At 62.5% G+C, this 27,874-nt stretch overlaps 1 protein-coding gene across 1 annotated transcript; it reads left to right on the forward strand.

Annotated features, from left to right (window-relative positions):
- Positions 1-621: 621 nt before the first annotated feature.
- On the forward strand, positions 622-27,172 carry IL17RE (interleukin 17 receptor E). Its single transcript, XM_054035985.1, has 16 exons — positions 622-784; positions 5,668-5,683; positions 7,485-7,640; positions 7,889-7,995; positions 8,980-9,103; positions 9,439-9,578; positions 10,747-10,815; positions 11,194-11,260; positions 12,027-12,208; positions 18,701-18,748; positions 19,437-19,482; positions 20,687-20,835; positions 21,004-21,072; positions 22,303-22,354; positions 22,977-23,084; positions 24,200-27,172. The coding sequence occupies exons 1-16, from the start codon at positions 686-688 to the stop codon at positions 24,913-24,915; spliced, it is 2,148 nt and encodes a 715-aa protein (XP_053891960.1). The 5' UTR covers positions 622-685; the 3' UTR covers positions 24,916-27,172.
- The last annotated feature ends 702 nt before the right edge of the window (positions 27,173-27,874 follow it).

Consider the following 27,874-nt stretch of genomic DNA (forward strand, 5'->3'; position numbering starts at 1 on the left):
AGCGCCCTGCGGCGGGGGTGGGGGGGCAGTGGGGAGACGGAGCTTTCGGGGGGCAGCGCCCTGCGGCGGGGGTGGGGGGGCAGTGGGGAGACGGAGCTTTCGGGGGGCAGCGCCCTGATCCGCGGGCTGCTGGCGATAATTCTCACCAGCATGTACTGGGCCTGGGGCTCCCTCGTGGGGAGCGCCCCCCCCCCCCGCGGTGTTTGTTGCTCTGAGGGTCCCAGGCCTGGCCCCAGGGTGCCGGCTGCCAGGAAGCGGGTGTGAGCTGCCCTGCTGCTGGGGGCAGCTCCTGGCAGACACCTCGCTGCCAGGTCCCTGGCAGGGGCCACCGCCCGCTCTCCTGGGGAGTTGGGTCCCCCGGCACCAGCTGTGCCCCCTGCCGCCGAGTGTGAGCAGAGCTCGGCACCCCCCGCCCCGTGCAGCGGGGCAAGCGCCATCCTGCCGCCCATCCCCGCCGCACCTGGGCGCCCGCCAGGTATCTGGCACCAGCACAGCCGGGGCGGGGGGCGCCCCCCGCGATCCGGCCGAGAGGCAGAGCCCGGTGCGGGGCTGCCGGGGGCGGAGGGCCCCGGGGGGTGGCTCCCGCCCCGCCCCGCGATGATGAAGCGGGGCGGGCAGGAATGCGGCGGGGCCGGCCGGGCCGGGTGCCGTGTGCGCCCCGCGCAGCCATGCGCCAGCCCCGCTGATGGGGCGTCCCGCGCCCTGCGCCCTGCTGCTGGCCGCTGTCCTGCTGCTGGCCGGGCCCCGGGCCGGAGCGCCGCGCCCCCGCGTCACCGCCAACTTCGTAAGGCTCGGGCGAGGGGTGCGGGGGGCTGCGGGGTCCCGGGGCCGGAGCCGGGGGTTCACCCCGGCAGCCACCCGCTCCTAGAGCCCCGGCGGGCACCCAGCGGCGAGGGGCCGGGCCGGGGAGTCAGGGCAGCTCCGTGCCCCGCTCGCTGGCCGGGCCCTCCCGGGAGCTGGACGAGAACCAGTCCTGGCTGGGCCGGGGCCCCGGGACACTGAGGCCGGGTCAGGGGGCGCTTTGGGCGCTGTGATCCCCGCGCTAGGAACGGGGGATCCCGGGGAGCGGGGGGGTAACGGGATTTGGGGCGCGCGGTTGTAGGGAGCGAGGCCGCCGCTGGGCCCGGCCTGACCCACCTGTAGGAGTGTGGGGGAGCTGGGCTGGGTCCGGGCCGCTGCAGAGCCTAGGGCGGGTTGTTTGTGTTCCGTGGGGCGAGCGGGGCCCGGGCCGGGGCTCCAGGGTGGGTCGGTAGCGGAGGTGCAGAGTAGGGTGCCCAGATGAGAGGAAGAAAATATCGGGACACGGGGGTCCGCCGGCGGAGCGAAATATCGGGACAAACAGCTAAAAATCGGGGCGGTCCCCGGTCTGGTCACCCTAGTGCAGAGAACAGGGCTGGCTGGGGGGCAGGTGCAGTAACGAACCGGGCTCTGTAATGAGGAAGAAATGGCTGGTCCAGCAGCTAGCAAGAAACGGGGCAAAATGAGACCAGGACAAAACCTGGAGAGGGAGGGAGCCACCGCCATCAATCTGCCTTGGCTGGGCCCCAGGGCCGGGGTCAGCGCTGCACTGCCGGGGCGGGGAAGCGCCGCAGGGTTAGAACCTGCCTTGCAGTGACAGGGGCGAGGGGCTCAGTCTGGTAAGCGCCCCACGAGCCGGCCCGGGGCGAGGGAGCCCAGCCTGTCCCTGCCCCACGGGAACAGATCATGGGCGATGGGCTGTTGGCTCCGGCAGCGAAGGGGAACCCGGCCCTGGGGCTGGAAGCTGCTGCCAGGCAGACAGGGAATGAGGCGAGTTTGGACGGGGAGGGTTTCCTGGGGCAGGGCCCGTGGGGGATTCTCCATCCCTGGCCATGGTTCAGTGGGGAGTGGGTGTTTGCCAACAGCTCTGCTCGAGGGGCTCCAGGGGGCAGGTCTCTGCCTCGCTGGGCACGGGGCCAGACATGGGGATCGCGATGGTCCCTGCTGGCCTGGGGACTTAGGACTGAAACGTGGGCAGCAGGTTAAAATGGAGGAAAGGATCCGCTTCTTTACACTGGGTGTAATTAGCCAGTGGAACTTACTGCCACATGGAATCCTTGAAGCCAAGAGCGAGCTCGGGGACACTTGTGTGAAGAATGGGGGTGCCCGTGGTTACACCGGGAGCGGAATCAGTGCATGGGCAGGGCACACACTGCCGGGGCCAGGGGAGCGTTCCAGAAATGCCAGGGGGGCTCCTGTTCCTGCCTGGGAGCAGCTGGTGCTGGGTACTGCTGGGGACGGGGGGAAAGAGGGGTGGATTCCCTGGGGTCCCCATGTGGGGGAGGGGGTGGATTCCTCACTACAGGTAAAAAGAACAAGGAGTACTTGTGGCACCTTAGAGCCTAACACATTTATTTGAGCATCAGCTTTCGTGGGCTACAGCCCACTTCATCTGATGCATGCAGTGGAAAATACAGTAGGGAGATATATATAGATATATACACAGAGAACATGAAAAAATGGAGGTTGCCATAGCAACTCTAACGAGACTAATCAATTAAGGTGGGTTATTATCAGTCCGGTTTGGCCAATGTACATGGCAGAGGGGCATTGCTGGCACCTGATGGCATATATCCCATTGATAGATGTGCAGGTGATAACCCCCTGATGGTGTGGCTGATGTGGTTAGGTCCTATGATGGCGTCCCTTGAATAGATATGTGAACAGTCTCTACGCAAAAGAATAAATGGACACAAATCAGACGTCAAGAATTATAACATTCAAAAACCAGTCGGAGAACACTTCAACCTCCCTGGTCACTCTATTACAGACCTAAACGTCGCAATTCTCCAACAAAAAAACTTCAGAAACAGACTCCAACGAGAAACTGCAGAACTGGAATTAATTTGCAAACTGGACACCATTAAATTAGGCTTAAATAAATACTGAGAGTGGATGAGTCATTACAAAAACTAAACTATTTCCCCGTGCTAATGTTTCCCCTACTGTTACTCACACCTTCTTGTCAACTGTTGGAAATCCTGATTATCACTACAAAAGTTTTTTTTCTCCTGCTGATAATAGCCCACCTTAATTAATTACTCTCGTTACAGTTGGTATGGCAACCCCCATTTTTCACGTCCTCTGTGTATATATATCTTCCTACTGTATTTTCCACTGCATGCATCTGATGAAGTGGGCTGTAGCCCACGAAAGCTCAAATAAATGTTAGTCTCTAAGGTGCCACAAGGACTCCTGTTCTTTTTGCTGAGAGAGACTAACACGGCTACCGCTCTGAAACCTGTCACTACAGGCAGTTTAGCACTGTTCTCGGGGGGGGGGGGGGCGGCTCACAGGGGGCCGTGTCTGTTTCTGGCTCTGTGGCCTGACCATGCCATAAGAACCTAAGAGCGGCCATAGTGGGTTAGATCAAAGGTCCATTTAGCCCAGTGTCCTGTCTGCCGACAGTGGCCAGTGCCAGGTGCCCCAGAGGGAATGAACAGAACAGGGAATCAGTAAGTGATCCATCCCCTGTCGCCCATTCCCAGCTTCAGGCAAACACCATCCCTGCCCATCCTGGCTAGTAGCCATTGATGGACCTATCCTCCATGAACTTATCTAGTTCTTTTTTGAACCCTGTTACAGTCTTGGTCTTCACAACATCCTCTGGCAAGGAGTTCCGCGGGTTAAGCGCCAGGCCTGGCTTCTGGGCTTCCTGGCTGTCCTCGGCCTGCTCAGTTCTCAGCCTGCTCCTCGCCCCACAGCCAGGCAGTGGTGTGGGGCAGCCAGCCCTTTGCTGCAGTCCCTGGCCACCTGCCCAGTGGGTGGGTGGCAGAAGGGGCCCACAGGTGCCTGCATTGGGCCCGTGGGCAGGAGGGCAGTGACCTTGTCTGGGACGCAGGCTGGGAGTTAGAGGTGCGAAGGGCTTGTTAGCTTGAGCATCAGTCCAGAAAGCAGCTGGGGTTGGCCCTGCCCTGGGCACCCCGGGGTCCAGCTGGGGGCACCCTGCTTGGAACTGTTTGCGCAGGCGTTGCGACGACGATCATTTAACCACAAAGCTCTGGATTCGCTCCAAAGGCCAAAATGTGGCTCCCTAAAAGCAGTTCCCCACATCAAGGCACTAAGCCAGGGCTGCCTCGACCCATGGCGGTCGCTCCGGTGTGGGCAGGCAGGTATTAGCACTGGACGCTGCACGAGTTCCCCTCTTACCCCCTTAGCAAACCGGCCGAGGGTCAGACCTTGGCTAGGGCCAGGAGAGCCGTCTCTTCCCTAGTCCGTCATTGGCTGCACCGTGCCTGATTCCGCTCACTTCCCCCCAACCCAGAAATAAGGGAACTTCCGTGGGTCACTGCTGGAGGGATCCCGGCACCCACTTCTCCTGAGCCCACAGGCCTGGGGCCTGTCACTCACGCTGACATCCCACCTGCATGGAGAGCTGTCCTTCACCCGGCTCTGCTGCAGGCCTGTATTCCCGCAGCCCGGGGCCTACCTGCGGCCCGTCAGGGGAGCCAGCGGAAAACGTGCCAGGCACGTGCTGCTGCTCTGGGTGAACCCCAGCCCCGTCTCAGCCCTGAACTTGTTGTACTTAAAGTCCTGCACCGGATCTTTTCAGGGGGAATAAGGCAAAACGCCACATTTATTAGTAATACATGTATTCATTAACACTGTATCATATGCATATAATATATTACACTCACACACACACAAACACACTCCGTCTTGTTGTTACCAATTAGTTGCTCCCCTTAACTTCACTGGCCAGGTGAGTTAGATGGGGGAGGGGGTGGAGCCGGGCTTCTGCCGATCCGGATCGATGCTCCCATGTTGACAGGACGAGACCCGGGGTCCTCTGCAAGACACCTCACTTTTAGAGCAGCTTCCCTCTCATGCAAATGTGTACCAGCTTCAAAATCTGTGTCTGTGTCCATTGGTCCTTTGTGCTGCTTCCTTCTGGGTGTTGTCCCAATGCTGCAAAGAGGGTGTTTCCAAAAGAAGGTGCTTGCTTCTAACCCCCGAGGCCGTTGGTATGTCTGCTTGTCTTTAATGAGCCCACTTGACACGTTTTATTGTCCTTGGGTCTGGCTCCCAGCCCCTCTCCAAGGGTTGAGGCTGTCTGAAGGTGCTGCCTTTCATGCCTTGCTCATCCACACCTCATTCATTCAACAGGGCAATTGATTAAGAGTGGGGGGTGGGGGAAGAGCTCTTGTTCTACTGCTAGCAAACAGAAATTTGTCTTCTATCTTATTCTATCCTTAGGGGCTATAATATGATACCAAGGGCAATGCAAAGTTTCTAAATGAGGCTTTGATACAAAGTCCCATGAAAACAGAGGTCACCCGTGGGTAGACCCACCACAAGGTTCTATGCAGAGGCACAATGTAAAGTCATATGAAAATTATCAGAGATTGATCTACAAACTGTTCAGCCGGGGGAGCCTGCTGGGAGCGGAGATAAACCACTGCGGCTTCCCTGAGCAGAATACTCATGGGGGTGCTGTGGGCCGCGGGGGGAGGGGTGGCTCTGGGTGCCAGGGGCCGCCAGGGGTGGGTGGGGTGGCTCTGGCCCTGTGGGCCGCTGGGGTTGGGTGGCTCTGGGTGCCGGGGAGCACCAAGGACAGGGTTGCTGGGGACTGCCGGGGGGAGGGGGTGCTGGGTGCTACCTGTTGGCCAAGGCCTCCCACTAACACGGCTCCTTGTCCTTTGCTCACAGGCCTGCAGAGTCAGGGGTAAGTAAATCTGCTCTGTTAGTGGTGCTGGCTGTGGGGCAGGCAGGGGGCAGCTGGGGCGCTAGGGGGCAGCACTGCTCGGTCCCTCCCTCCTTCCACCTGCGGCTGGGTCACAACTGTGCCAAGCTGGGGTGCGGTGGGAGGGGGCCATACTGGGAATCTGCCAAGGAAAACCAGACTCTGCCTTCAGTGGTGGTGCCAGCTCCCATGCAGTCAGTGCTGCCCCCAGCGGGCTGCTAGGGGGTGCCGGGCTGTGGGGCGGGGACTCAGCGGGGGTGCTCTCCCCTCACTGTCAGTGCTGACCCCAGTGCAGCGCCAAGGTCCCTGTACTGTGGGGGGGGGGGGTACCCCAGGGGAGGGACCCAGCGGGGACTGGCAAGGCTGGGTGTCACGGGGTCCCCGGCCGATGCTGGAACTGCTCCCTGCGCAGCCAGGCAGGACTCTGGGGGAGCCTCCTCTCCCTGAGCAGACTGTCCCCGGGCAAGGAGCTTCCTGGGTCTGACCTGGAGCATCCAGCCTCCCCTGCCCCACCGTGTGCTTCCCGCAGCGAGTCCGCTTGGGCAGGGTCCGGGGGCAGCCAGAGGGTCCTGCCCCCCAACTCCGCAGTCAGCCGTGACTCTCAGCCAGCCAGTAACACAGGTTTAGTAGACGACAGGAACACAGTCCCAAACAGAGCTTGTAGGTCCAGAGAACAGGACCCCTCAGTCAGGTCCATCTTGGGGCCAGGTCCATCTTGGGGCCTTCATTTTCCCAGCCAGCTCCAAACTGAAACTCTCCAGCCCCTCCTCTGTCCTTTCTCCCTTTCCCGGGCTAGGAGGTCACCTGATCTCTTTGTTCTCCCACACCTCCAGTTGTAGGGTTACCATATTTTGAGTGTCCAAAAAGAGGACACTCCACAGGGCCCCAGCCCCGCCCACGCCCCTGCCCCAACCCCACCCCTTCCCCAAAGTCCCCGCCCCAACTCCGCCCCCTCCCATGCTTCCCGCGAACATTTGATTCGCGGGAAGCCTGAAGCAGGTAAGGGGGGCGGGGGGGAGGAGGCGCGTCTCCAGCCTGGGTTGGCTCGGGCCCTGGGGTGCCGGCCCCGGGCCAGCCCCCGGCCCAGCACTGCCGGCCTGGCCCCGGCCCCCAGCTCAGCACCGCCAGCCCGGCCCCGGCCCCCAGCCCCCGGCTCAGCACCACCGGCCCAGCCCCGGCCCCCGGCTCAGCACCGCCACCCCTGGCCCGGCCCCAGCCCCCGGCCCAGCACTGCCGGCCTGGCCCCGGCCCCCGGCTCAGCACCACCAGCCCGGCCCCAGCCCCCGACTCAGCACCGCCGGCCCCGCATGTCCCGATTTTCCCAGACATGTCCGGCTTTTTGGGATTTCCCCCCGGATGGGGATTTGAAGCCCAAAAAGCCGGACATGTCCGGGAAAATCCGGACGTATGGTAACCCTATCCAGTTGGCACCTTGCAGGGGAGGGGCCCAGGCCATCAGTTGCCAGGAGACAGGGTGTCGGCCATTCTCTGTGTAGACCCCTGCACGCCCCTGTCCTCTAGAGCTCTCCAACAATCACACCCCCTTATCCCACCACCTAGATACTTAAGAAAGGCACAGGGGAAACTGAGGCACCCACACAGTATTCAGAGAAAACATTAAGAACAGTCCCACTTCGTCACGCTGGGGTTGCCCCAAGTGTCTGGAATGCAGAGCACTGGGGAGTGTAAGTGACTGGGAGTCCCTGCTCGGCGGGCAGCCCTGCAGTGCACTGGGGGGCCCAGATGGGTCCTGGCTGCCTTTAACTCCTCTCCTCTCCTCCAGTGGACAGTGCCCTCCCAAGGCCCCGGTGTCGCCAGAGGGAGCAGGATGGAGCAGGCCTGTCCCCGCCAGCCCTAGCTCTGAGCACTGCCCGGCTGTGCCAGGCCTCCCGCGACTGCCAGCCATGCGTGCATGTGCGTCTGGCCCTGCACACCGCAGGTAGGTGGGCCGGCCTCACCTGCACCCCGTTTTAGAGTGGGTCCCTGGAGCCCTGCTTGGACCCATGGCCATGGAGACTGGGCCCTGTCTGAGCCCCCCTTCAGGCTAGGGGCACCCACAGAATTCCTGGGAATGACCCTGGGGGGGACTCATAGGGCTGGTTTCGGTGGGGGCTGGGGGGGGGGCTGCAGAGGCCCTTGGTAGGGCCTGCTGTGAATTTGGGGCTCACCCCTTTCTCTCTCCCCCAGGGCTGGGGAGTGTCCGTGGGCTGCGGCTGGATTTCCTGGTGCTGGGCTCCAACAGGGCCAGCTGGCTGAAGGTCTGGAGAAAGCAGCCGGAGGCTGCAGGCTCCCTGGTGAGTCAGCACAGACCATGCCCAGGGCTCCTGGTTCGTTCCCTCCTTGGCAGCTGCTCGGTGCCAGCCGTCCAGTTCCTCCTGCTGCAAGGAGCTGGGCAGGCTCGGCTGGCACCGTGCCCTAGGAGCTGTGCCTGCTCACGGGGTCTGCACCGGGCGACAGGGAGGGGGCTGGGGGGGGGGCTTGCAGGGTAGGGGAAGGGGAAGGCTCTGGAGGTGGGGGGCTTGTGGTGGGGCAGAGGCAGGGGGAGGTTGTGGAGGTGGGGGGCTGGTGGGGCGGAGGCAGGAGGCTCGCAGGGTGGGGGCGGGGGACTCGGGGGGGAACTCGCAGGGTGGGGGAAGGGGGAGTCTCGCGGGGGCGGAGGCAGGGGGCTCGCAGGGTGGGGGAAGGGGGAGGCAAGGGGGGGCTCGCGGGGGCGGAGGCAAGGGGACTCACAGGGTGGGGGCGGGGGGCTCGCAGGGTGGAGGCAGGGGGAGGCTCTGGAGGTGGGGGACTTGTGGGGCAGAGGCAAGGGGACTCACAGGGTGGGGGCGGGGGGCTCGCAGGGTGGAGGCAGGGGGAGGCTCTGGAGGTGGGGGGCTTGTGGAGCAGAGGCAGGGGGCTCGCAGGGTGGGGGCGGGGGACTCGGGGGGACTCACAGGGTAGGGCCGGGAGGCTTGCGGGGGTGGATGCAGGGGGCTCACAGGGTGGGGGCGGTGGACTCGGGGGGACTCGCAGGGTGGGGGCGGAGGCAGGGGACTCGCAGGGTGGGGGCAGGGTGCTCTGGGGGGCTCACAGGGTGGAGGCAGGGGGAGGCTCTGGAGGTGGGGGGCTTGTGGGGCAGAGGCAGGGGACTCGCAGGGTGGGGGCGGGGGGCTCGCAGGGTGGAGGCAGGGGGAGGCTCTGGAGGTGGGGGGCTTGTGGGGCAGAGGCATGGGACTCGCAGGGTGGGGGCGGGGGACTTGGGGGGGGGTCGCGGGGGCTCACCCTGTGCTCTCCCCCAGTGGCAGGTGCAGTTCGACTGTTTCCCGGTGGAGAGCGGGCACCGTGTTCTGGTCTCGCTTGGCACCGTCCCTGACCAGGGGCTGAGCCTCAACCGGAGCCACCTGGTCGCTGCAGAGCCGGCAGGTGAGACGAGGTGGGGGGGTCTCCCTCCTTGGGGGCTGGAAATGCCACCTCCACGCAGAGACCTGGGGGAGGGGCTGTGGGGTCCGTCTCTCAGGGTTGCTGTGGGGGATCACGGGGTGGGGTCGTGGGGGATCTTAGGGGGACTTTCTGGGGGTGCTGGGCTGTGTCTTGGGGCTCTGGGGCTGGCTCCGGGCCACGGCTGGTCCCAGGCCTGAAGCTGCGCTGGGTTTGGCCCAGCAGCTGCTGCCCGCTGGCTGCTGTTCAGCCTGGGTCAGTCAGGGCTGCCTGTGCACGTGGGCACGGGCTGCCCATCCCCAGCCCTCTCTCCTCTGCAGGCCCCAAGTTCAGCTACGCCTGGCGCCCGGAGGCACGGGCCATTGAGGTGTCGGTGCCCGAGGGCCCTGCCCTGGCCGTGCGGCTGTGCCACCAGCTGGCCCTGGAGTGCGAGGAGCTGTCCACCCCCTTCCCCCGACAGGTGAGGAGCACAGCCCCAGGGGGCTCCCCCGTGCTGGGCGGGGCTGGCCGGCCTCAGGGGCATGGGCCAGAGGGCACCTCCAACAGTTAGAACATAAGAACATAAGAACGGCCGTACCGGGTCAGACCAAAGGTCCATCCAGCCCAGTCTCTTGTCTACCGACAGTGGCCAATGCCAGGTGCCCCAGAGGGAATGAACAGAACAGGCAATGATCAAGTGATCTCTCTCCTGCCATCCATCTCCACCCTCTGACAAACAGAGGCTAGGGACACCATTCCTTACCCATCCTGGCTAATAGCCATTAATGGACTTAACCTCCATGAATTTATCCAGTTCTCTTTTAAACGTTGTTATAGTCCTAGCCTTCACAACCTCCTCAGGTAAGGAGTTCCACAGGTTGACTGTGCGCTGTGTGAAGAAGAACTTCCTTTTATTTGTTTTAAACCTGCTGCCTATTAATTTCATTTGATGACCCCTAGTTCTTGTATTATGGGAATAAGTAAATAACTTTTCCTTATCCACTTTCTCCACATCACTCATGATTTTATAGACCTCTATCATATCCCCCCTTAGTCTCCTCATTTCCAAGCTGAAGAGTCCTAGCCTCTTTAATCTCTCCTCATATGGGACCCGTTCCAAACCCTTAATCATTTTAGTTGCCCTTTTCTGAACCTTTTCTAGTGCCAGTATATCTTTTTTGAGACGAGGAGACCACATCTGTACGCAGTATTCAAGATGTGGGAATACCATGGATTTATATAAGGGCAATAAGATATTCTCCGTCTTATTCTCTATCCCTTTTTTAATGATTCCTAACATCCTGTTTGCTTTTTTGACCGCCTCTGCACACTGCGTGGACGTCTTCAGAGAACTATCCACGAGGACTCCAAGATCTTTTTCCTGACTTGTTGTAGCTAAATTAGCCCCCATCATATTGTATGTATAGTTGGGGTTATTTTTTCCAATGTGCATTACTTTACATTTATCCACAATAGATTTTATTGTGGATGAATGTGCAACAGTTGCCCTCCCAGCGGGGAGCCCGGCCGTACCTGGGGGTGCCAAGGGTGGACCCGGGGTCCCTGCCTGGGTTGGACCAGGCACAGCAGTGTCCTTTGGGGGCCTGGCTGGGCTCTGCCACCCTCACCCACCTCCTTCCCCGCTGCAGGCGTTGGTGTCTGGGGGTCACAGTGTTGTGCTGCCCTACGAGTTCCTGGTGCCCTGTCTCTGCATTGAGGTGCGTCTGCCGGCCACCAGCCCCTGGCCGCCTGGGTCTGGCCTGACAGTGACCCGCGTGGGGGGAGAGAGGTGCCTGGGCGCTGGGGGCGGAGGTGCAGGGGGCTGGGGAGGATGGGGCCTGGGAACTGGGGCGGGGGTCCGGGGAGGACAGGGCCTGGGTGCTGGGGAGGGAAGGAGGTGCAGTGGTCTGTGCAGGATGGGGCCTGGGCGCTGGGGCGGGGGTCGTGGGGGGAGAGGTGGGGGTCTGGGGAGGACGGGGCCTGGGCGCTGGGGCGGGGGGGGGCAGTTGCGGGGGTCTGGGCAAGACAGGGCCTCGGCGCTGGGGCGGGGGTCCTGTGCGGCCACTTACTCAGAATCTGATCCCTTGGTTCCTCAGGCCTCCTACCAGCACCGTGACAGCCTCCGCACCAAGCTGTGCCCTTTCCAGCCCCAGCCGGAAGCTTGTGAGTGGCCTGGGCCGGGGCATGCTCGGGAGTTCCTGGCTGGGGGGCTGGAGTCCAGGGGGTGGGTCTGCCGGGCCCCAGCTGCCCCTGCCCTGAGCCCTGCCTGCAGCCTGGCGAGCACTGTGCCCGTAACAAAGGCGCCCGCCAAGCCCCCAGCATCTCCCTGGGGCACCTGGGCCTCTGGGTGCTGGCAGGATTCCCAGCTCTGCTGCTGCTCCCGTGGGAGCGGTGCCCTGAGCGGCCACACGGCCTGCAGCCCGTCCTGGTGTCCTGTGCCAACTGGTCCCATAGCAAAGCACAGCGCTGGCCTGTCCAGAGCAGTGCCCACGGGTGAGCCGTACGGGGAGACGGGCCGCGCCAGGGCCCTGCCAGGCAGGACTGGGCCGGGCTCCATGCAGGAGACGAGCTGCGCTGCCCTCGCCCCCAGCCCACGCCCCCCTCGATCAGCACTGAGCTCCCACTGGGGACAGGAGTTGTGTCGTGAGCTGTGCGACGGTGCTCTGTGTATACCCGAGTCTCCATCCATGTCACCTGCCCCGACACCTCACAGGGGCCGGGAGCACCAGGGGGACACTGGCTTCGGTCCAGACCTTGCCTGGCGCCCGGGGGCAAACTAGTCTGTAGCTCCAGACCCAGGGGGTGCCTGTAGCCCTTTCACATCCCAGTGCCTCTGCCAGCCGGCACTGGGGCCCCTGGCTGTGCTGGTGGGGCAGGGTGTAGGGCTGAGCCTGCCAGTGCCTCTGGCTGATGCCTCTCTGCCCCCCAGATGGCTCCGAGCTGTGGGCGTCCATGCAGTTCCATGACTTCAGCGCCAGCAGTGAGGCCAACATGCTCATGGTGCTGAGTGCCCGTTGCCCGCTGCACCCGACCGCCACCCTGTGCTGGAAGGAGAGTGACACGGGGGCCTGCCACAGTGTCCCCAACTCCACAGCCATGGAGTCCAACCAGGTACACAAGCATGCGGCCCAGGGCACCGGCTCCGGCGCCTGTCTGCAGCGGGGGGAGCCAGCTGCCTGCTCCCGGAGGGACGCCTGTGGGGGGCTCGTGCTGCCAGGACTGAGCCGGCCTGGGAGTTTGGCGAAAGCCTGGGTCCTGCGGTGCCAGTGCAATCGCGAGCCCCTCCCAAGCGCCGAGCCCAGCGACACTCAAACTGCTGCATCTCAGGACTTGCAGCGTGAAGGGAAGAGCCCCTGCGGGCCGGGAGAGGGCCTCAGCACCCCAAGAAGAGCAGGGTCCCCCAGCTCTCAGAACACAGGGAAGGGGGGAATTCAGGGCTGACAGGCCCACCCACCCCCTCTGCTACCCCTCATATTCTCCAACTCCTCCGGTCTTCTCTCCTGCCACTCCCCCAATCCCTCCCTATTCCCCCTTGCCTGAGGCCCTACCCCCATTCAGTTTACCCCCTTCCCCATAATGCGCCCATCCATCCCTTGCTGCAGATCCAACCCCTCTTGCCCTGGTACCACCTGCCCGGGCACCCCCCCACCCCTCCTCGCCCCACGAGCATTCACCACTCAGAATCTGTTTCAGGCTCTTCCGGAGAATATGTCGTCCTCCGATTTCCACACAACAAAGTAGAATCATGAAGTGACTGGGGGAGGCTGATGTTCTCAGATGTTCATGGTTCAATCTCAGATTTCCTCCGGGGGTTCCCTGTCCCCCTCCCCAGTGTGTAAGATTTTCTGGCTGTGTCAAGGGTGCCTGTCCCATCCCCGTCCCCCTGCAGCAGTGTGTTCTCAGCACGTGCACCGAGGGTGCCTGATCTCTCCTCTCCCCCCCAGATCCCAACTCACATGGGGGGTAGGGAGTGGGTCTCAGATCCCCACTGTGAGGCAAGCCCCTCCCCCACCAAGAACCTGGGTTACATGAGGAGCACAGGAGGTGGAGGGGGGGCTGACTCCCTTAGATGGGCAGAAGCCTGCCCAGATCTTGGCGCGCGCACAGTGGGGGCTGGGAGAGTGGCTCAGGGACCCCCCCTCCGATCCCATTTCACATGGGGGTAGAGAGAGGGGCTCAGCCCCCCAAGAAAGGCAAGCCCCAAGACCCTGGCTGACACAAGGGTGTATAAGAGGCCAGGTCAGGCCCCATAGATGGGCAGGAATCCCCCAGAGTCTGGGGCACACACAAGGAGTCAGGAAGCAAAGCTCAGTCACACCTGGGGGGCAGGGGCCCTGTCACGGAGTCCCCGGGCGATGCTCTGGAGCTGCTCCCTACGAAGCCGGGCAGGGCTCTGGGGAGCCTCCTCTCTCGGAGCAGACTGTCCACGGGCAAGAAGTTTCCCCAGCTTCCACCTTCTTGGGTCTGAGGTCGGAGCATCAGCCTCCCCTGCTCCTCTGTGCGTTTCCCACAGCGAGTCCGCCCAGGCCCCCAGATCCTGGCACCCACCCAGAAGGGGAGAATATGGGGCCCCCCATCCCTCACCTCCATGTGTTCCTCATTCCCCAGCCCCTCTGACTTTCCCTGCCACCCATCCCCACTTATCCCGCTCCTCTCAATACAGCCCCAAGCCCCTCTGACCCCGATGCCCCCCACTCTTCCACCCCCTAAAATGCCCCTCCCCTGCCAGCAAGCATTCGCAGGGGGAACTTTATTTATTACAAAAATACTTTGATTACATTTCCCCCCCCCCCCCCCCCGGATAAATGAACAAACAGCCTGCTGGAGCCGGATTTCGGCAATATGCCAGCCCCCTGTTCCAAAGGCTGTTGGCTCATGACACGGCTAGCTGGCTCAGGGTCAAAGGATGACTGCGAATCCCCTGGAGCTGTCAGGCTGGGGGGTGCTTTGAAGGCTAACTGCCCTGTTCACTCCTCTCCCCACATCTGCCCTCGTGGGTCGGCACAGGAGCCTTGCAATGTGCTGACCACAACCAGCTTGATCTGTTTGAAACGTTTTCATTTGATTTGCCCTGAAGGCTTGTGGGGGCCGTGCCCTCTGTTAGGGTGGCCCTCGAGCGCTGGGCACCTTGGTGCAGTGATCTGAGCCCTGGTTTGAGCTCTAGCTGTGAGCCCAGAAAGGTTTTCAGAATCTCTCCACTTTAAAAAAGGCTAGGAGGTTTGGGGCCGTAGCTAGGGTGACCAGATGATAACTGGAAAATATTGGGACTGCTGCAGGGGGAGCGCCTTTTCAATTGTTACACTCACCCGTCTGGGTCTTCGGCGGCACTTCGGAAGTACCCGCCGCCGAAATGCTGCCAAAGACCCGGACAGGTGAGTGTAACAATTGAAAAGACGCTCCCCTTGAGGCAGTCCCGATATTTTCCTAAGCAAAGCCTAAGCAAAGAAAAAAAAAAAAGAAAAAAAGCCGCACCCGAAACAAAATATTGGGACGCGGGACAAACTGCTCGATATCGGGACAGTCCTGATTTTAGCGGGACGTCTGGTCACCCTAGCTGTAGCTCAGGAATTCCGTGGTCAAATGGCTCTAACTGTGGGCTGCTAACAGAACCCCGCGCCTCTGTGAGGAACCCCGCGGTGCACGGCAATGCAAGGGATCTCGTAGATTTTAGCACACTTAGAAGAGTCGAGCTTTAACCAGAAGAGCCGTGCATCTGACCGGGAGAGTGCTATATTCCACTTCGTCTTTGCAGATACAGAGAAACCGATCACAGCACTAAACATGAATGGGTACAAGTGAGCATGAACTGATCACATTTATAATGTGCAAACAATAAAGTCCAGACCAGTGTTTTAGACACTTGGTACTTGAAAAGGGCCAATTTTGAAAAGCTGAAAATAATTATGAGCCAAATCAGCTGAGAGGAAGAATAATCAGAAAAATGTGAATGACAGCTGGGAATTGTTTAAGAACACTTTACTAGATGCCCCAAAAGGCCTTGTTGGTTAGAAAACTGACCTGATTTAGAAGGAAGATGATGGCAGCTACAAAAAATGAATGATATAGATACACATAACAAATGGAAGAAAGGGGAAGTTGACAGTAATGAATATAAATCAGAAGTTGGGAACTGTAGAAAATTGATAAGGGAAGCAAAGGGACACAAGAAAAAATCTATGGCCAGCAGAGTTAAGGACAATAAGAGAGAGTTTTTTAAGATGATTAGGAGCAAAAGAATTTTAACAATGGTATTGGTCCACTACTAGATGGAAATGATAGAACTATTGATAATAATGGAGAAAAGGCAGAAGTGTTCAATAAATCCTGTATTTCTGTTCTGTATTTGGGGAAAAAAACAGATGATGTAGTCCTATCACATGATGAAGATAACTTTCCATTCCACCAGTATTTCAGGATGTTAAACAGCAGCTACTAAAGTTAGACATTTTTAAATCAGCAGTTCCAGGTAACGAACATCCAAGAGGTTTAAGACAGCATGCTCAGCAGCTCACTGTACCCTTAGCAGCGAAGAGTCCTGTGGCACCTTGTAGACTAGCAAACGTATTGGAGCATGAGCTTTCGTGGGTGAATCCCCACGTCATCAGAGCACGAAAGCTCATGCTCCAATGCGTCTGTTAGTCTGTAAGGTGCCACAGGACTCTCTGTCGCTTTTTACAGATCCAGACTAACACGGCTCCCCTCTGATACTTCTACCCTTAGTGTTGATTTTCAATAAGTCTTGGAACACTGGGCAAATTCTAGAAGACTGGAAGACAGCTAATGTAACAGACAAAGGCCTGTCGCTGCACAGCTGTAGTGCTTCCGTGCAGATGCTACCTCTGCGGACAGGAGGGGTAGACGGCAGCATAGGGAATCCACCTCCCCGAGAGGCAGCAGCTAGGTTGCCAGAATTCTTCCATCGACCCAGCGCTGTTTACCCCAGGGGTTAGCTCTGCATGGCTACATCTCTCGGGTGTGGCTTTTCACACCCCTGAGAGACGCAGCTATGCCATGGAAGTTCCCTGTGTAGACCAGCCCTTCGACTTCTCTAGAGCATCAACATTTTGATTAGAAAATGAGAATGATATAAAATGAACATGGCACATGTTCCATTGATTGAAAACTGGCTAACTGATAGGGCTCAATGTTCCTGTAACTCCCAGTCAACATCCCCAGCAATGAGTGGGTCTGTTTCTAATGGGCTCCCGCAAGGATCAGTTTTTGGCCCTACACTAACTAACATTTTCATTAATGACCTGCAAGAAAACATGAAATCATCACTGATGAAGCTTGGAGATTAGACAAACTGGGGGAGTGATAAATAAGGCAGAGGCCAGGTCACTGATACAGTGCGGTCTGGGTCTGGATTGCGTGGGAAGGTGAGCTCAAGCAAACACTGTGGCTTGGTCTCCACTACCAGCGTCTGTTGGTATAACTCTCCTGTGGGCATAGGCAGCGTCGCCGCTGGTGGTGTGGACAAGGCCTGTGCGGTTTTAGTACGGCTAAATGTAAATGTGTGCATCTAGGAACAAAGACCGTCCGCCACGGCTGGGGGCTGTGCTGTGGGCAGGGACTGAAAACGATTTAGAGGTTGGGGGCGGGGGGGTAACCAGCTGAACACGAGCCCCCAGTGCGACGCTCTGGGCAAACGGGCGAGTGCCAGCCTGGGTGCGTAACCAGGGCACTCTCGGGGAAGAGCAGAGGTGATTTTCTCTCTGTGTTTGGCACTGGTGCGACTGCTGCTGGAGCCTGGGGCCAGTTCCAGGCGGCGTTGATGAATGGGGAGGGCTCAGAGAGAAGCCACGAACGAGCGGCATTAAAGCCTCCCAAGAGGCCTGACAGCGACGGCTCAAGGAGCTCCGTCCATGCAGCTTAACAAAGAGCAGGTTCAGGGCTGCCTTGACCCCAGACCCGTGTTTTTTGCAAATACACATAACACGAAATAAACCAAAACAACAGTTAGAAGGGAGCCCTTCCTCCACACCCCCGCTCTGGGTGTTGTAATGGGGTGCATGGGGCATAGAGCTGCCCTCTGAGCAGCCCTGCCACCCCCCGCACCTGGCCGTGGTCCCAGGTGTGGGAAGCTGGGCCCAGCCCTATGGGACAGGGGCTGCTGCTGCAGGGTAGATGTGGGTTTGTTCTGCAACACCCCTCCCCCACTCGAGTGCTTCCCAGCACCCCCCACACGGATAAAACCAAGTGACTCAGAATTCCCCAAAGAACAAGCTTTGTGGGGCTCTGTCCGCTAGTGCCTCTGTGGGGAACAGGTTTGCTAATGGGCTGCCCAGTCTAGCAGAGGGAGTGCGAATGCAACCCAAGGACTGGGTGGTGAAGCCAGAGAAAGTCAGATGGGAAATGTGGATTCAGTTTTTAACCGCTGGCCAGTTTCCCGGGGTGGTGGATTCTCCATCCCTGGCCCTGGTTCAGTGGGGAGCGGCCGATGCTAACAGCTCTGCTCGAGGGGCTACGGCGGGGGTGGGGGCAGGGCTCTGGCCTGGCTGTCACGGAGTGTGGGGGAGTCCGGGTCCTGCACCCCCAATTCCTGCGATTCACCGGGACTCTCAGCCAGCCAGTAAAATGGAGGGTTTATTAGACGACAGGAATACAGTCCCAAGCAGGGCTTGTAGGTACAACCAGGACTCCTCAGTCAAGCCCCCAGGGGACAGGGAGCTTAGACCCCAGCTTTTGGGGCTTCCTCCGTTCCCCAGCCAGCTCCAAACTAAACCCCCTCCAGCCGTCTCCTCCAGCCACACCACCCAGCTCCTCCTCCAGCCTTTGTCCATCACCTGGCCCTAGGCCCCTCCTGGCTCAGGTATCCCATCCCCAGTGCAGACAGTCTCAATACAACTCCCAGGCAACATCCCCAGGTCAATGCCCCACTCCCTGCTCCATCACACCGGGTCAGAGGAGGGGATCACAATGAATCTCAGTCTCTGAAGGGTATGGCAAGCTGGAGGGGCCTCTGTCCCACCCCACTGCCCCAGGGCACCTGGGGCTGCAGGCACGTCTCCCCCAGTGCTGGGCCCAGTGCCTGCCTGGCCCTGGGGGCCTGCCACCAGCACTCACTGGCCCCCAAAGGGATGGGCCGCACACCACTGGGGCTCCCCCTGAGAGCTGTCCCTGGGCTCAGCTGGGATGGGCCTCAGCTCTGGGGACTGAGTGCTGGGGAGCGGCGGGCTGTCCCCTCCAGGCCCGGGAGGTGGAGGGGAGTTTCTCCCCCAGCCAGGGTGGGCAGGCTCCCCATGTCGCATGAGGGGCAGGGCTTGGCCTGGGCTGACTCCCCCCCGCGCAACGGAAGGGGCTGAGGCAGGTGACGAGGGCCCCCCAGGCCCCTCTGCTGCAGCAACTGCCTCTCCCCATCCAACTGCTTCTGCAGCACCGCTCTGCAACCTGACCTGCTCTCCCAGGGCTGGCCCGGGGGCAGATGGTTTGCAGGCCTCTGGGAGCTGGGGGCAGGATGGGGTGGGGGAGTGAGGGGGGGTTCTCCAGGAGGTGGGAGAGGTAGGGAAGCTGAGGTAAGGGGGTTCCCCAGGAGGTTCCCCAGGGGGGCCCCGGCAGTGAGGGTCAGCTGCAGTTTGTGACACGCTCTCTGCTCTGGTCTAGGCCTACACCGTGGAGAAGGTGGATGTGCATCCTCTGCTCTGCTTCAAGGTGAGCCCCTCGCATGCCCCCGGCCGAGCCCCCCACTGGCAGGACTCCTGGTGCTTCACTGGGATCTCTGGCTGGGTGGCTCCCCGGAGCCACACGCTGAACCCAGCCCCAGCGCGACCCACCCTGCCCTTCCTGGCACGCTCACCAGAGACCCTAGGCCCCTTCCAGGGGATCCTGCCCAGGGAAGAGCTGAAGCCCTGGCCCCTGCCCTCTGTTGCCAGCCGGGAAGCGGCGGGCAGGCGCGTGCTGTCAGGGCAGAGCGGGCCGGGGCTGCAGAGCCGGGCTCTCGTCTCACACGGGGCAGGCAGCCTCTGGCCGATGCCCCCCGGTGGGTAACGGAAGCCCAGACCCATGCTGTTGCCCCCTGTGGTGCCACCTTACAGAGGAAGGGCTCTGGCCCTGCCCCAGAGCCGACCCAGAGGGACTGATGGGCCCCCAAGCCCCATTCCCCTTCCCCGCCCCTCCCAGCATCCGCGGAATAGGCTGGCGAGCTGGGGCCGGCAAAGGGCTGAAGTGCACAAGTGCCGGGCACCCTCCCCTGCCGTGCCTTTCAGTGGAGCGTGAGCAGCCTCCGCTCTCAGTGCCCAGCCAGAGGGGCCCGCTGGCGAGTGCTGACCCCCAGCCTGGCCTCCCTCTAACACCCCCTCCGGGCAGGGCCTTTCTGGTGACTTTCCTTGTTTCTCTCCAGTTCTCCTACGGCAACAGCAGCCACGTGGAGTGCCCGCACCGGCCAGGTGAGCCTGCCCTGCCTCTCTGCAGTGGGGGCGGCTGGGTGTTGGGGGGACAGCGAGTGCCATGCAGCAGCAACTCAGCTGAGCCCTAGACTGACAACTTCCCTCTGTGCAACCTGGCTGTGCCGGGTCCCGCCGGGCCGTGCGCCACCCATGCCTCGGAGCTCCCTGAGCGCAGCAATGGCTCCCCTGCCCCAGGATGCAGCCTGCTCTGTGGGGGAGCTACCGCCTGGCAGCACCGCACAGAACAGCACCTCCTGTGGGCAGGAGGGGAGCCAGGGCTCCCATCCCCACACAACACAAAGCACCGGGGCCTGAGCACAAGGAGGTGGGGCTGCTGCCCATCATCATGGGGTCTGGCTAAGGGGGGGAGGGTTCTTCTCTCCTGAGAACAATGGCACCTGCAGCATTGCACCCCCTTTCTCCATGCTGGGGCCAGCCCCGCCTGCCAGGGGAGAGCGCCCCCTGCTGAGCCCCACAGCACCCCCTAGCGCCCCACTGGGGCCAGCCCTGCCTGCCAGGGGAGAGCGCCCCCTGCTGAGCCCCCATCCCACTCCCTGCAACCTCCTGTATTTTCCTTGGGTGTCTCTGTTGAGGGTTCACTTACTTTAGTGATAAGGTGTCAGCCTGGCTCTGTCTGACCAGGAGAAATCAGCTCAGTGAAGAAAGGGTTAATGCTTTACCCAGTCTGGGGAGGAGCACTGCAGTTTACAAAGGGATCACAGGAACCAGGGGATATTATACCCTTTGTTTCCAGCAAACAGACAAGCCCTGTGTCCCGGGACCTTGGCTAACCCTGTCCCTGACCTCGTCCCTAGCTCCGGCCCCAGTTGTCCCTGTCAGTTGTGCTGAGTGCGCACTGCAGTTTGTGACCCTTCCCAAGCCACACATCTTCGCCCCTCACTCCTACCGGGGCCCTGCACAGGTCCCCTCCTTGCCCATGCCTGCTCTCTGCTTAGCGTGAGTGCAAAGCATGCTGGGAGGCTGGCTCCTAGTTACACAACGTAGCATAAGTGCAAAGAACACACAGCCACCTACACGTCCCTGACACTGACTAACCTCTCCCCTCCTGGTGCTGGCCAGGCCTGGCCCTGCTTCGCATGAGAGCCAGGGAGCCCCACAGATGCCCTGCAGGCCCTGGGTGGGTGGGGGCCCCGATGTGGGGTGGGCGGGCCCATGAGTGACCCCTCCTGTTTTCTCCCTGTAGACACCGCCTGGAACGTGTCCATGAGCATCTGGTTCCTGCAGCTTCTCCTGCGTGTGACCTCCACTGTCCCGGCATCCTTCAGCGCAGCCCTGTGCCGGCAGCAGGGGAGCCGGTGTGAGCCAGAGGCACCTGTCTACACCGTCACAAGCGTAAGTGGCTTGGCCCGGGAACCTGGCACCCTGGGACCCTCTGCGCTCGCTGCCAGGGAATGCCGAGGCCTCAGGCCAGCGGGCAGGATCAGAGCCCCCTGCGCCCAGCTGGGGGGCAGGGAGGGGAGGGGGTGCTCTTTGGTTAATGGCGTCCTTCTTGGTTTGCAGCCAGAGAGCTTCGGCCCCAGGGAGCTGAGCCTGCTGCTGCCGCTGCAGATCATGGGCGGCTGTGTGCTGGTAAGGCCCCCGCCCCCGGCGCTGCCCCGTTCCCATGGCTCCGTCCCTACCTTATCCAGCCATTCTTCTGCTCATGCCCCTCACTGTAGTATCTGAGCACCTGGCATCACAAAGCCCCCTCCCCCGCAGGGTCACAGGATCTCCCGCCGCGTCACAGAGCCCCCCCCTGCTCCCCAGCCCCCCTCCCCCTGCCCCGTCACAGAGCCCCCTCCCCCGCAGGGTCACAGGATCTCCCGCCGCGTCACAGAGCCCCCCCCCTGCTCCCCAGCCCCCCTCCCCCTGCCCCGTCACAGAGCCCCCTCCCCCGCAGGGTCACAGGACCCCCTGCCACACTACAGAGCCTGGGGTTGCCAACAAAACCAAACACCCTAGCCCCGCCCCTTCCCCGAGGCTCTGCCCCGCCCCTTCCCCAAGGCGCCCCCGCTCACTACTTTCACCCTCCCTCGGTGGCTCGCTCTCCCCCCACCCTCGCTCCCTTTCACTGGGTTGGGGCAGGGCCAGAAATTAGGGGTTCAGGGTGCAGGAGGGGGCTCCAGGCTGGGACAGGGAGTTGGGGTGCAGGAGGGGTGAGGGCTTCATCTGGCGTATAGACTCTGGGGTGGGGCTAAGGGGTTTGTGGTGCAGGAGGGGCTCCAGGTTTGGGGGGGGGGCTTGGGGTTGGGGCGCAGGCTGACCTCGGGCGGCTCCCGGTCAGAGGCAGGCTTCCTACCTGTCCTGGCACTGTGCTGCACCCCAGAAGCAGCCAGCAGCAGGTCCGGCTCCTAGGCAGGGAGACTAGGAGGCTCCGCATGCTGCTCTCGCCCGCAGGCACCGCCCCCCCCCCCCGGCTCCCATTGGCCAGTTCCCGGCCAATGGGAGTGCAGAGATGGTGCTTGGGGTAGGGGCAGCGCGCAGAGCCTCCTGGCCCCCCTGCCTAGGAGCCGGACCTGCGCGTTGCTGACCGGAGCCGTCAGGGTCCCTTTTCGACCGGGTGTTCCAGTCAAAAACTGGACATCTGGCAACGCTAACAGAGCCCCCTGCCCCGCTGTGTCACAGAGCCCCCGTGCCCCCTCCCCATGCAGGGTCACAGGATCCCCCGCTGCGTCACAGAGCCCCACCTGCCCCCAGCCCTCCTCCCCCTGCCCCGTCACAGAGTCCCCTCCCCCTGCATGGTCACAGGACACCCTCCCCCCACCCGTCACAGAGCCCCTTGGTGTCAAACCCCCCACGTGCTCTCTCTGTGCCTGGCAGGTGTGGCGCTCCGACGTGCACTTTGCCCGGAAGCAGCTCCTGTGCGCAGATGGTGAGTGTGGCCCCATGCAGAGCTCCGGGGGGCAGCCAGAGGCAGAGAGGTCATGGCGAGGAGGGAGCAGATGTGCCCATCTGCCCCCCGTAGGTCACTGGCCCCAGCCCCACCCAACCCCCACACACCTACCCAGCTGGTGAGTGAGACCCAGGTGTCGCAGCCCGCAGGAGCCCGGCTGGCGTGTGGCCCTGGCAGAGAACAGGAGGGCCCCAGGGCCGAGGCCCCCATGGCAGGGAAATGATTCAGTGACCTGCACCCCAGGCCGCGGAGGAAGGTGAACCCCCCCAAGGTCACGGCCCCTCTGCCCTGGGGGAGATTCCTTCCCCACCCCCTAGGGTGCGCGGTTAGCCCCTGAGCAGGTGAGCGAGAGCCAGGTGCCAGCACTGACAGGGAGACGGCTCGGTGCCCCTCAGAGCCCTGGCCCTGCCCAGGGCCCCGTCTCCAGCCATGGCCACCCCCCTGCTTCAGAGGAAGTTGCCAAAAACACCGACCCCAGAGTGTGTTCCGGGGGAGGGGATCCCTTCCTGACCCCTGCCGCCGTTCGGCCGCAGTGATGAAGCATGAGCTTGGAGCACCAGAAGCAGCGCTGCTCAGCACCTCTCACCCACTTCTCTTCCAGTTGCTCGCAAGCGCTTTGGGCTGCTCGCCCTGGGGCTGGGCCTGGCTCTGGGGCTGCTGGGCACTGTCCTGCTGCTGAATTGCAGGAGCCTCCGGAAACTCACCACAGGTGAGGGGCTAGGATCCTGGGGGGCAGCGGGGCTGGGGGCCAGAATCCCGGGGGGCTGGGGCAAGGAGCCAGTGAGGGGCTGGGATCCCGGGGGGCAGCGGGGCTGGGGGCCAGGATCCTGGGGGGCAGGGGCAAGGAGCCAGTGAGGGGCTGGGATCCTGGGGGGGCAGAGGGGCTGGGGGCCAGGATCCTGGGGGGCAGGGGCATGGAGCCAGTGAGGGGCTGGGATCCCCGGGGTCAGAGGGGCTGGGGGCCAGAATCTCGGGGGCCTGGGGCAAGGAGCCAGTGAGGGGCTGGGATCCCTGGGGTCAGAGGGGCTGGGGGCCAGAATCTCGGGGGGCTGGGGCAAGGAGCCAGTGAGGGGCTGGGATCCCGGGGGGCAGAGGGTCTGGGAGCTGGGATCCGGGGAGCGGAGGTGACAGGATCCTGGGGGGCTGAGGCAAGGAGCCAGTGAGGGGCTGGGTTCCCGGGAAGCAGAGGGGCTGGGGGCCAGAATCCCAGGGGGTTGGGGCAAGGAGCCAGTGAGGGGCTGGGATCCCCGGGGGGCAGAGGGGCTGGAGGCCAGGATCCTGGGGGTCTGGGGCAAGGAGCCAATGAGGGGCTGGGATCCCCGGGAAGCAGAGGGGCTGGAGGCCAGAATCCCAGGGGGTCGGGGCAAGGAGCCAGTGAGGGGCTGGGATCCCGGGGGGCAGAGGGGCTGGGGGCCAGAATCTCGGGGGGCTGGGGCAAGGAGCCAGTGAGGGGCTGGGATTCCGGGGGGCAGCGGGGCTGGGGGCTGGGTTCCGGGGGGGCAGAGGGGACAGGATCTGATGAGGATCTGGGGGCTGGGATCCCGGGAAGCAGAGGGGCTGGGGGCTGGGATCCGGGGAGCGGAGGTGACAGGATCCTGGGGGGCTGTAGACGCAGTTGGACAGGAAGCGGCAGGGAAGGGAGCAGGGTGGGGGTCTTGCTGGCTGAGCAGGAGAGGTGAGCGGCTGGGGACGGCCCTGCATGGGAGCTCAGCCAGGCGAAGGGCTCTGTCAGCCAGGCAGCCTGGAGCGCTTTGCCCAGGAGCCGCCCTCTGCAGAGCCTTGGGCGGGGGGCACCCTGCCGCTGACCCTGCCCTCTCCCCACAGCGCCGCGGGGCCGTCGGCCCGTCCTGCTGGTCTATTCCCCCGACTCCGAGGAGCACAAGGTTCTGGTCTGCACCTTGGCGGACGTGCTGTGCTCGGCGCTGGGCTGCGACGTGCGGCTGGACCTGTGGGAGGCGGGCAGCGTGGGGCGGCTGGGGGCACTGCCCTGGCTCTATGTGCAGCGGGAGCGGGTGGCCCGGGAGCAGGGCACCGTGCTGATCCTGTGGAGCCAGGGCAGCGCCCGGCTCTACCAGCTGTGGCGGGGGGCAGCTGCAGGCAGCTGCGGCTCTCCGGACCCCCACGATCTGTTCGGCGCAGCCATGTCCTGTCTGCAGAGCGAGCTGCAGGTGGGCGGGGGGGCAGGGCAGCTGGGCGACTGGGCGCTGGCCTACTTTGGCGAGCTGTGCAGCCGGCGAGATGTGCCGCCTGCCCTGTGCCTGCTGCCCTGCTACCGCCTGCCGCGGGAGCTGCCTGGCCTGGCCTGCTTGCTGCAGGGCAGCGCCCGGCCCCCCGCCTGGTTGCGCCCCAGCACGCTGCTGCACCGGCTGCTCATGTCGGAGAAGAGGAAGTGCCTGCAAGGCAGGGTGGAGCTGTGCCGGCTGCAGCAGCCCGAGGGGGCGCCCCTGGCCAGGCTGGCAGCCCACCAGGTGGGGTCTGTGGGGCCCAGCCCCCGCGCCCCTCCAGCCAGGCCGACCTCGCAGAGACCCAGCTGCACCTGAGCACGCTGCAGTGGGCCACGTGCCAAGGACCTGGGCCGGGAAGGGATGATGGGGAGGGTCCCTGGAGATGCCAGAGAGGGGCTGGTGGGGACATGGCTGGGCTCCAGGGTGCCACATCCATTCCCAAGACCAAACGTGTCTGCAAGAGGCTGGCAGCCCCCGGACCCAGGAGAACCCAGGTGTCCTGACAAGGGGCAGCCTGTGAGCCTGGGTTTGCTGCGGGCTGGAAACTGCCTGGTGCCGGGTCTGTTGGGGGCAATGGGGCTTGGACATTTGCCCTCTTGCAGCCAGCTCTTGGGCAGGACCTGCCGCCTCCTCTGGGGACCACTGTGGGGTCTGTTGCCATGGCCACGAGTGTGGAGAGACTATATGGCCCTGAGGGGGAGGGGCAGGCCTGGGTGGAGAGGGCAGGTCTGTATGGCCCTGAGGGGCGGGCCCCTGGGGAGGGGGTGAGGCTGGCCCTGTCATGGCCCCGAGGGGCGGGCTCCCGGGGAGGGGGTGAGGCTGGCCCTGTCGTGGCCCTGAGGGGGCAGAGTCCTGCGTGAGCCCCCTGCCATGCTGTCACTGACCCTGCCCAGGGGTGAGAGCGGGCTTGGGGGCAGGTGACCTGTTCAGGGGGCTCTGCCCACAGCAGGGCCAGTGCCCATCAGTCCCTGCCTGCCCGGGGCCCAGCAGAGCAAGCACTTGCTCCCCGCTCAGCTGGCGTGGCAGGCAGAGCCCCCGGCCGGCTCGGGTGCCGGAGCTGGATTCGGAGGTGTCTGGACATTGAATAAATGAGTTTTATGGCCTGTGAGGGCTCGGCTGATCCATCCGGCTGTGGGGGGCCTGTTGCGGAGCTCCTGGCCTCGCCCCAGCTGTGCCAAGGTGGTGTCCTGCCAGGCTGGGAGCCCAGGTAGCTGGTGGTGCCGCCCCAAGGGACGTGGGTGCCACCTCACAGCTCTGGGGGCTGGGATTTGGGGTAAAGCTGATGGCACCCGAGGACTTGTTCACCGCCAGTCCCTAGCTGACTTGGGCTGAGCGAGCCCCTGACCATCCCTGGATTTGGGACTGGGCACAGCCCGTCCTGGGAGGGACATTGGGCCAGTTGTGCCACCCACCCCATTCCCTAGTCTCTTGAGTAGGTGCCCTGGGGAGCATCCACCCTGCAAGGAGAATGTGGGCACTGTCTGGAAGGGCCCCGAGCCCCCAGCCTCCTGCGAGCTCTGGCATCAGGCCGGGCCTGGCATGAATCCCAGGGCGCGGGCACTTGCTGAGCCTGCCAGCTGGGCACTGATGGACACCTCCCCCCTCCTCCCTGTCATGGTGCAGCCTGGGCATGTTGCTGACCGGGGTCAGGCTCTGCCGCAGGGCCCGGCAATCCCCGGCAGTGTGGGGACTCTGGCCTAGTCACCGTCCCCCGTCCCACCAGCTTGCCTGCCTGCCAGGGCCCAGCCTGCAGGAAGCAGCGACATCCCTGTGTGGATGGTCCCTGGCTCTGTGTCGCCTCCCCTCCCCACCTCCCTGGCCTGCCCGCTCAACATGGCCCTACCCCTCGCACCTCCCCCAAGCAGGTGCTGTCCCCCTAGGGAGACGGCCCGGAGCTCGTGTCACTCCCTCAGCTCCGAAGAGGCGCAGAGCACTCCTCCGGGGGTGAGGGGCCCGGGCGCCCTAGCAGCCACTGCCTCGTGGGCTCTCACCAGGCACTGAGTACAGCCTGCCCACTGCTCCTGCCCTTGGCCACTCCTGAGCTTGGCCAGGCTGGGGCACCACGACCCCAGTGAGGATGTGGGCACTGAGGCTGGGGGGGTGCGGGGGGATGCGGGCACTGAGGCTGGGACAGGTGCGGGGGGGATGCAACCCCCTGTGAGGAACTGGGATTGTTCTTAATGTGGTCTTTGAATGCTGAGTGGGGAGTATTGACCTGGGAAGGCAGGGGAGTTTGGCTAGGACGGTCTGCATTGGGGGATGGGAGACTGGCCTTGAGGGAAGATACCTGAGCATGTAACGTGAGAACCCAGGTGGGGGTTGGGGCCAGGTGACACCTCTGCCCAGGAAACTGGACAAAGGCTGGGGAGAGACGCTGGAGGGAGTTGGAGTTGTCAGGAGCTGGCTGGCGTAATGGAGGGGAGCCCAGACGGGTCTCTGACCCCCCAACGGGGCTGTGGTGCCCCTGGGACCCCAAGATGGACCTAACTGGGGGGGGTCCTGTTGTCTGTACCTGCAAGACCTGTCTTGGACTGTGTTCCTGTCGTCTAAATAAACCTTCTGCTTTACTGGCTGGCTGAGTCATGGTGAATCGCAGGAAGCCGGGGGTGCAGGGCCTTGTGTCCCCCCACACTTGGTGACACCCCCTCTGTCCAAGCGCTTGCAGTGTCAGTGTTGGCTGTGTGTGGTCCCTGGGCGTGCTGCACTCACTCTGGCCAGCTAGCCCATACAGACCAAGAAAACCACGGACTCCGGTCTGCAGTGAAGATGCCCGACCAGGTTTATTGCCAGTGAAGCTCGGTCCTAGTGCCTGGCTCAATGGTGACGGGTACACACATGTCTGCCCGCTGCAATGGATACAGCCCAGTGAATGATAGGACTTTCTGTTCCCCTCTTGGCTGGACACCCTCCCCCATGACCCCTCTTTATACACTGATACAAGTTACGTATCACCCCTCTGACGTGGCTAGTTACCACCCTGCGCCCAAACCTCTATCCATCACCCTGAGCAGAGGGCAGCGTGTCCCTGGGCCACCTTCGACTGCCCTTTCACTGCACCCCTCACCACACTGCTACTGAACAATTGCTGACTTGCTCATTTTTACCATTTAATTATAAAATAAAATGATTGGAATATAAATATTGTATTTACAGTCCAGTGGATAGTACATAGAGCAGTACAAACAAGTCATTGTAGTTTGTCCTGACTTCACTAGTGCTTTTTACGTAGCTTGTTGTAAAACTAGGCAAATCGTTAGGTGAGTTGATGTACCCC

Source organism: Malaclemys terrapin, chromosome 7 (genome assembly GCF_027887155.1).
Source record: "Malaclemys terrapin pileata isolate rMalTer1 chromosome 7, rMalTer1.hap1, whole genome shotgun sequence".
NCBI lineage: Eukaryota > Metazoa > Chordata > Testudines > Emydidae > Malaclemys > Malaclemys terrapin.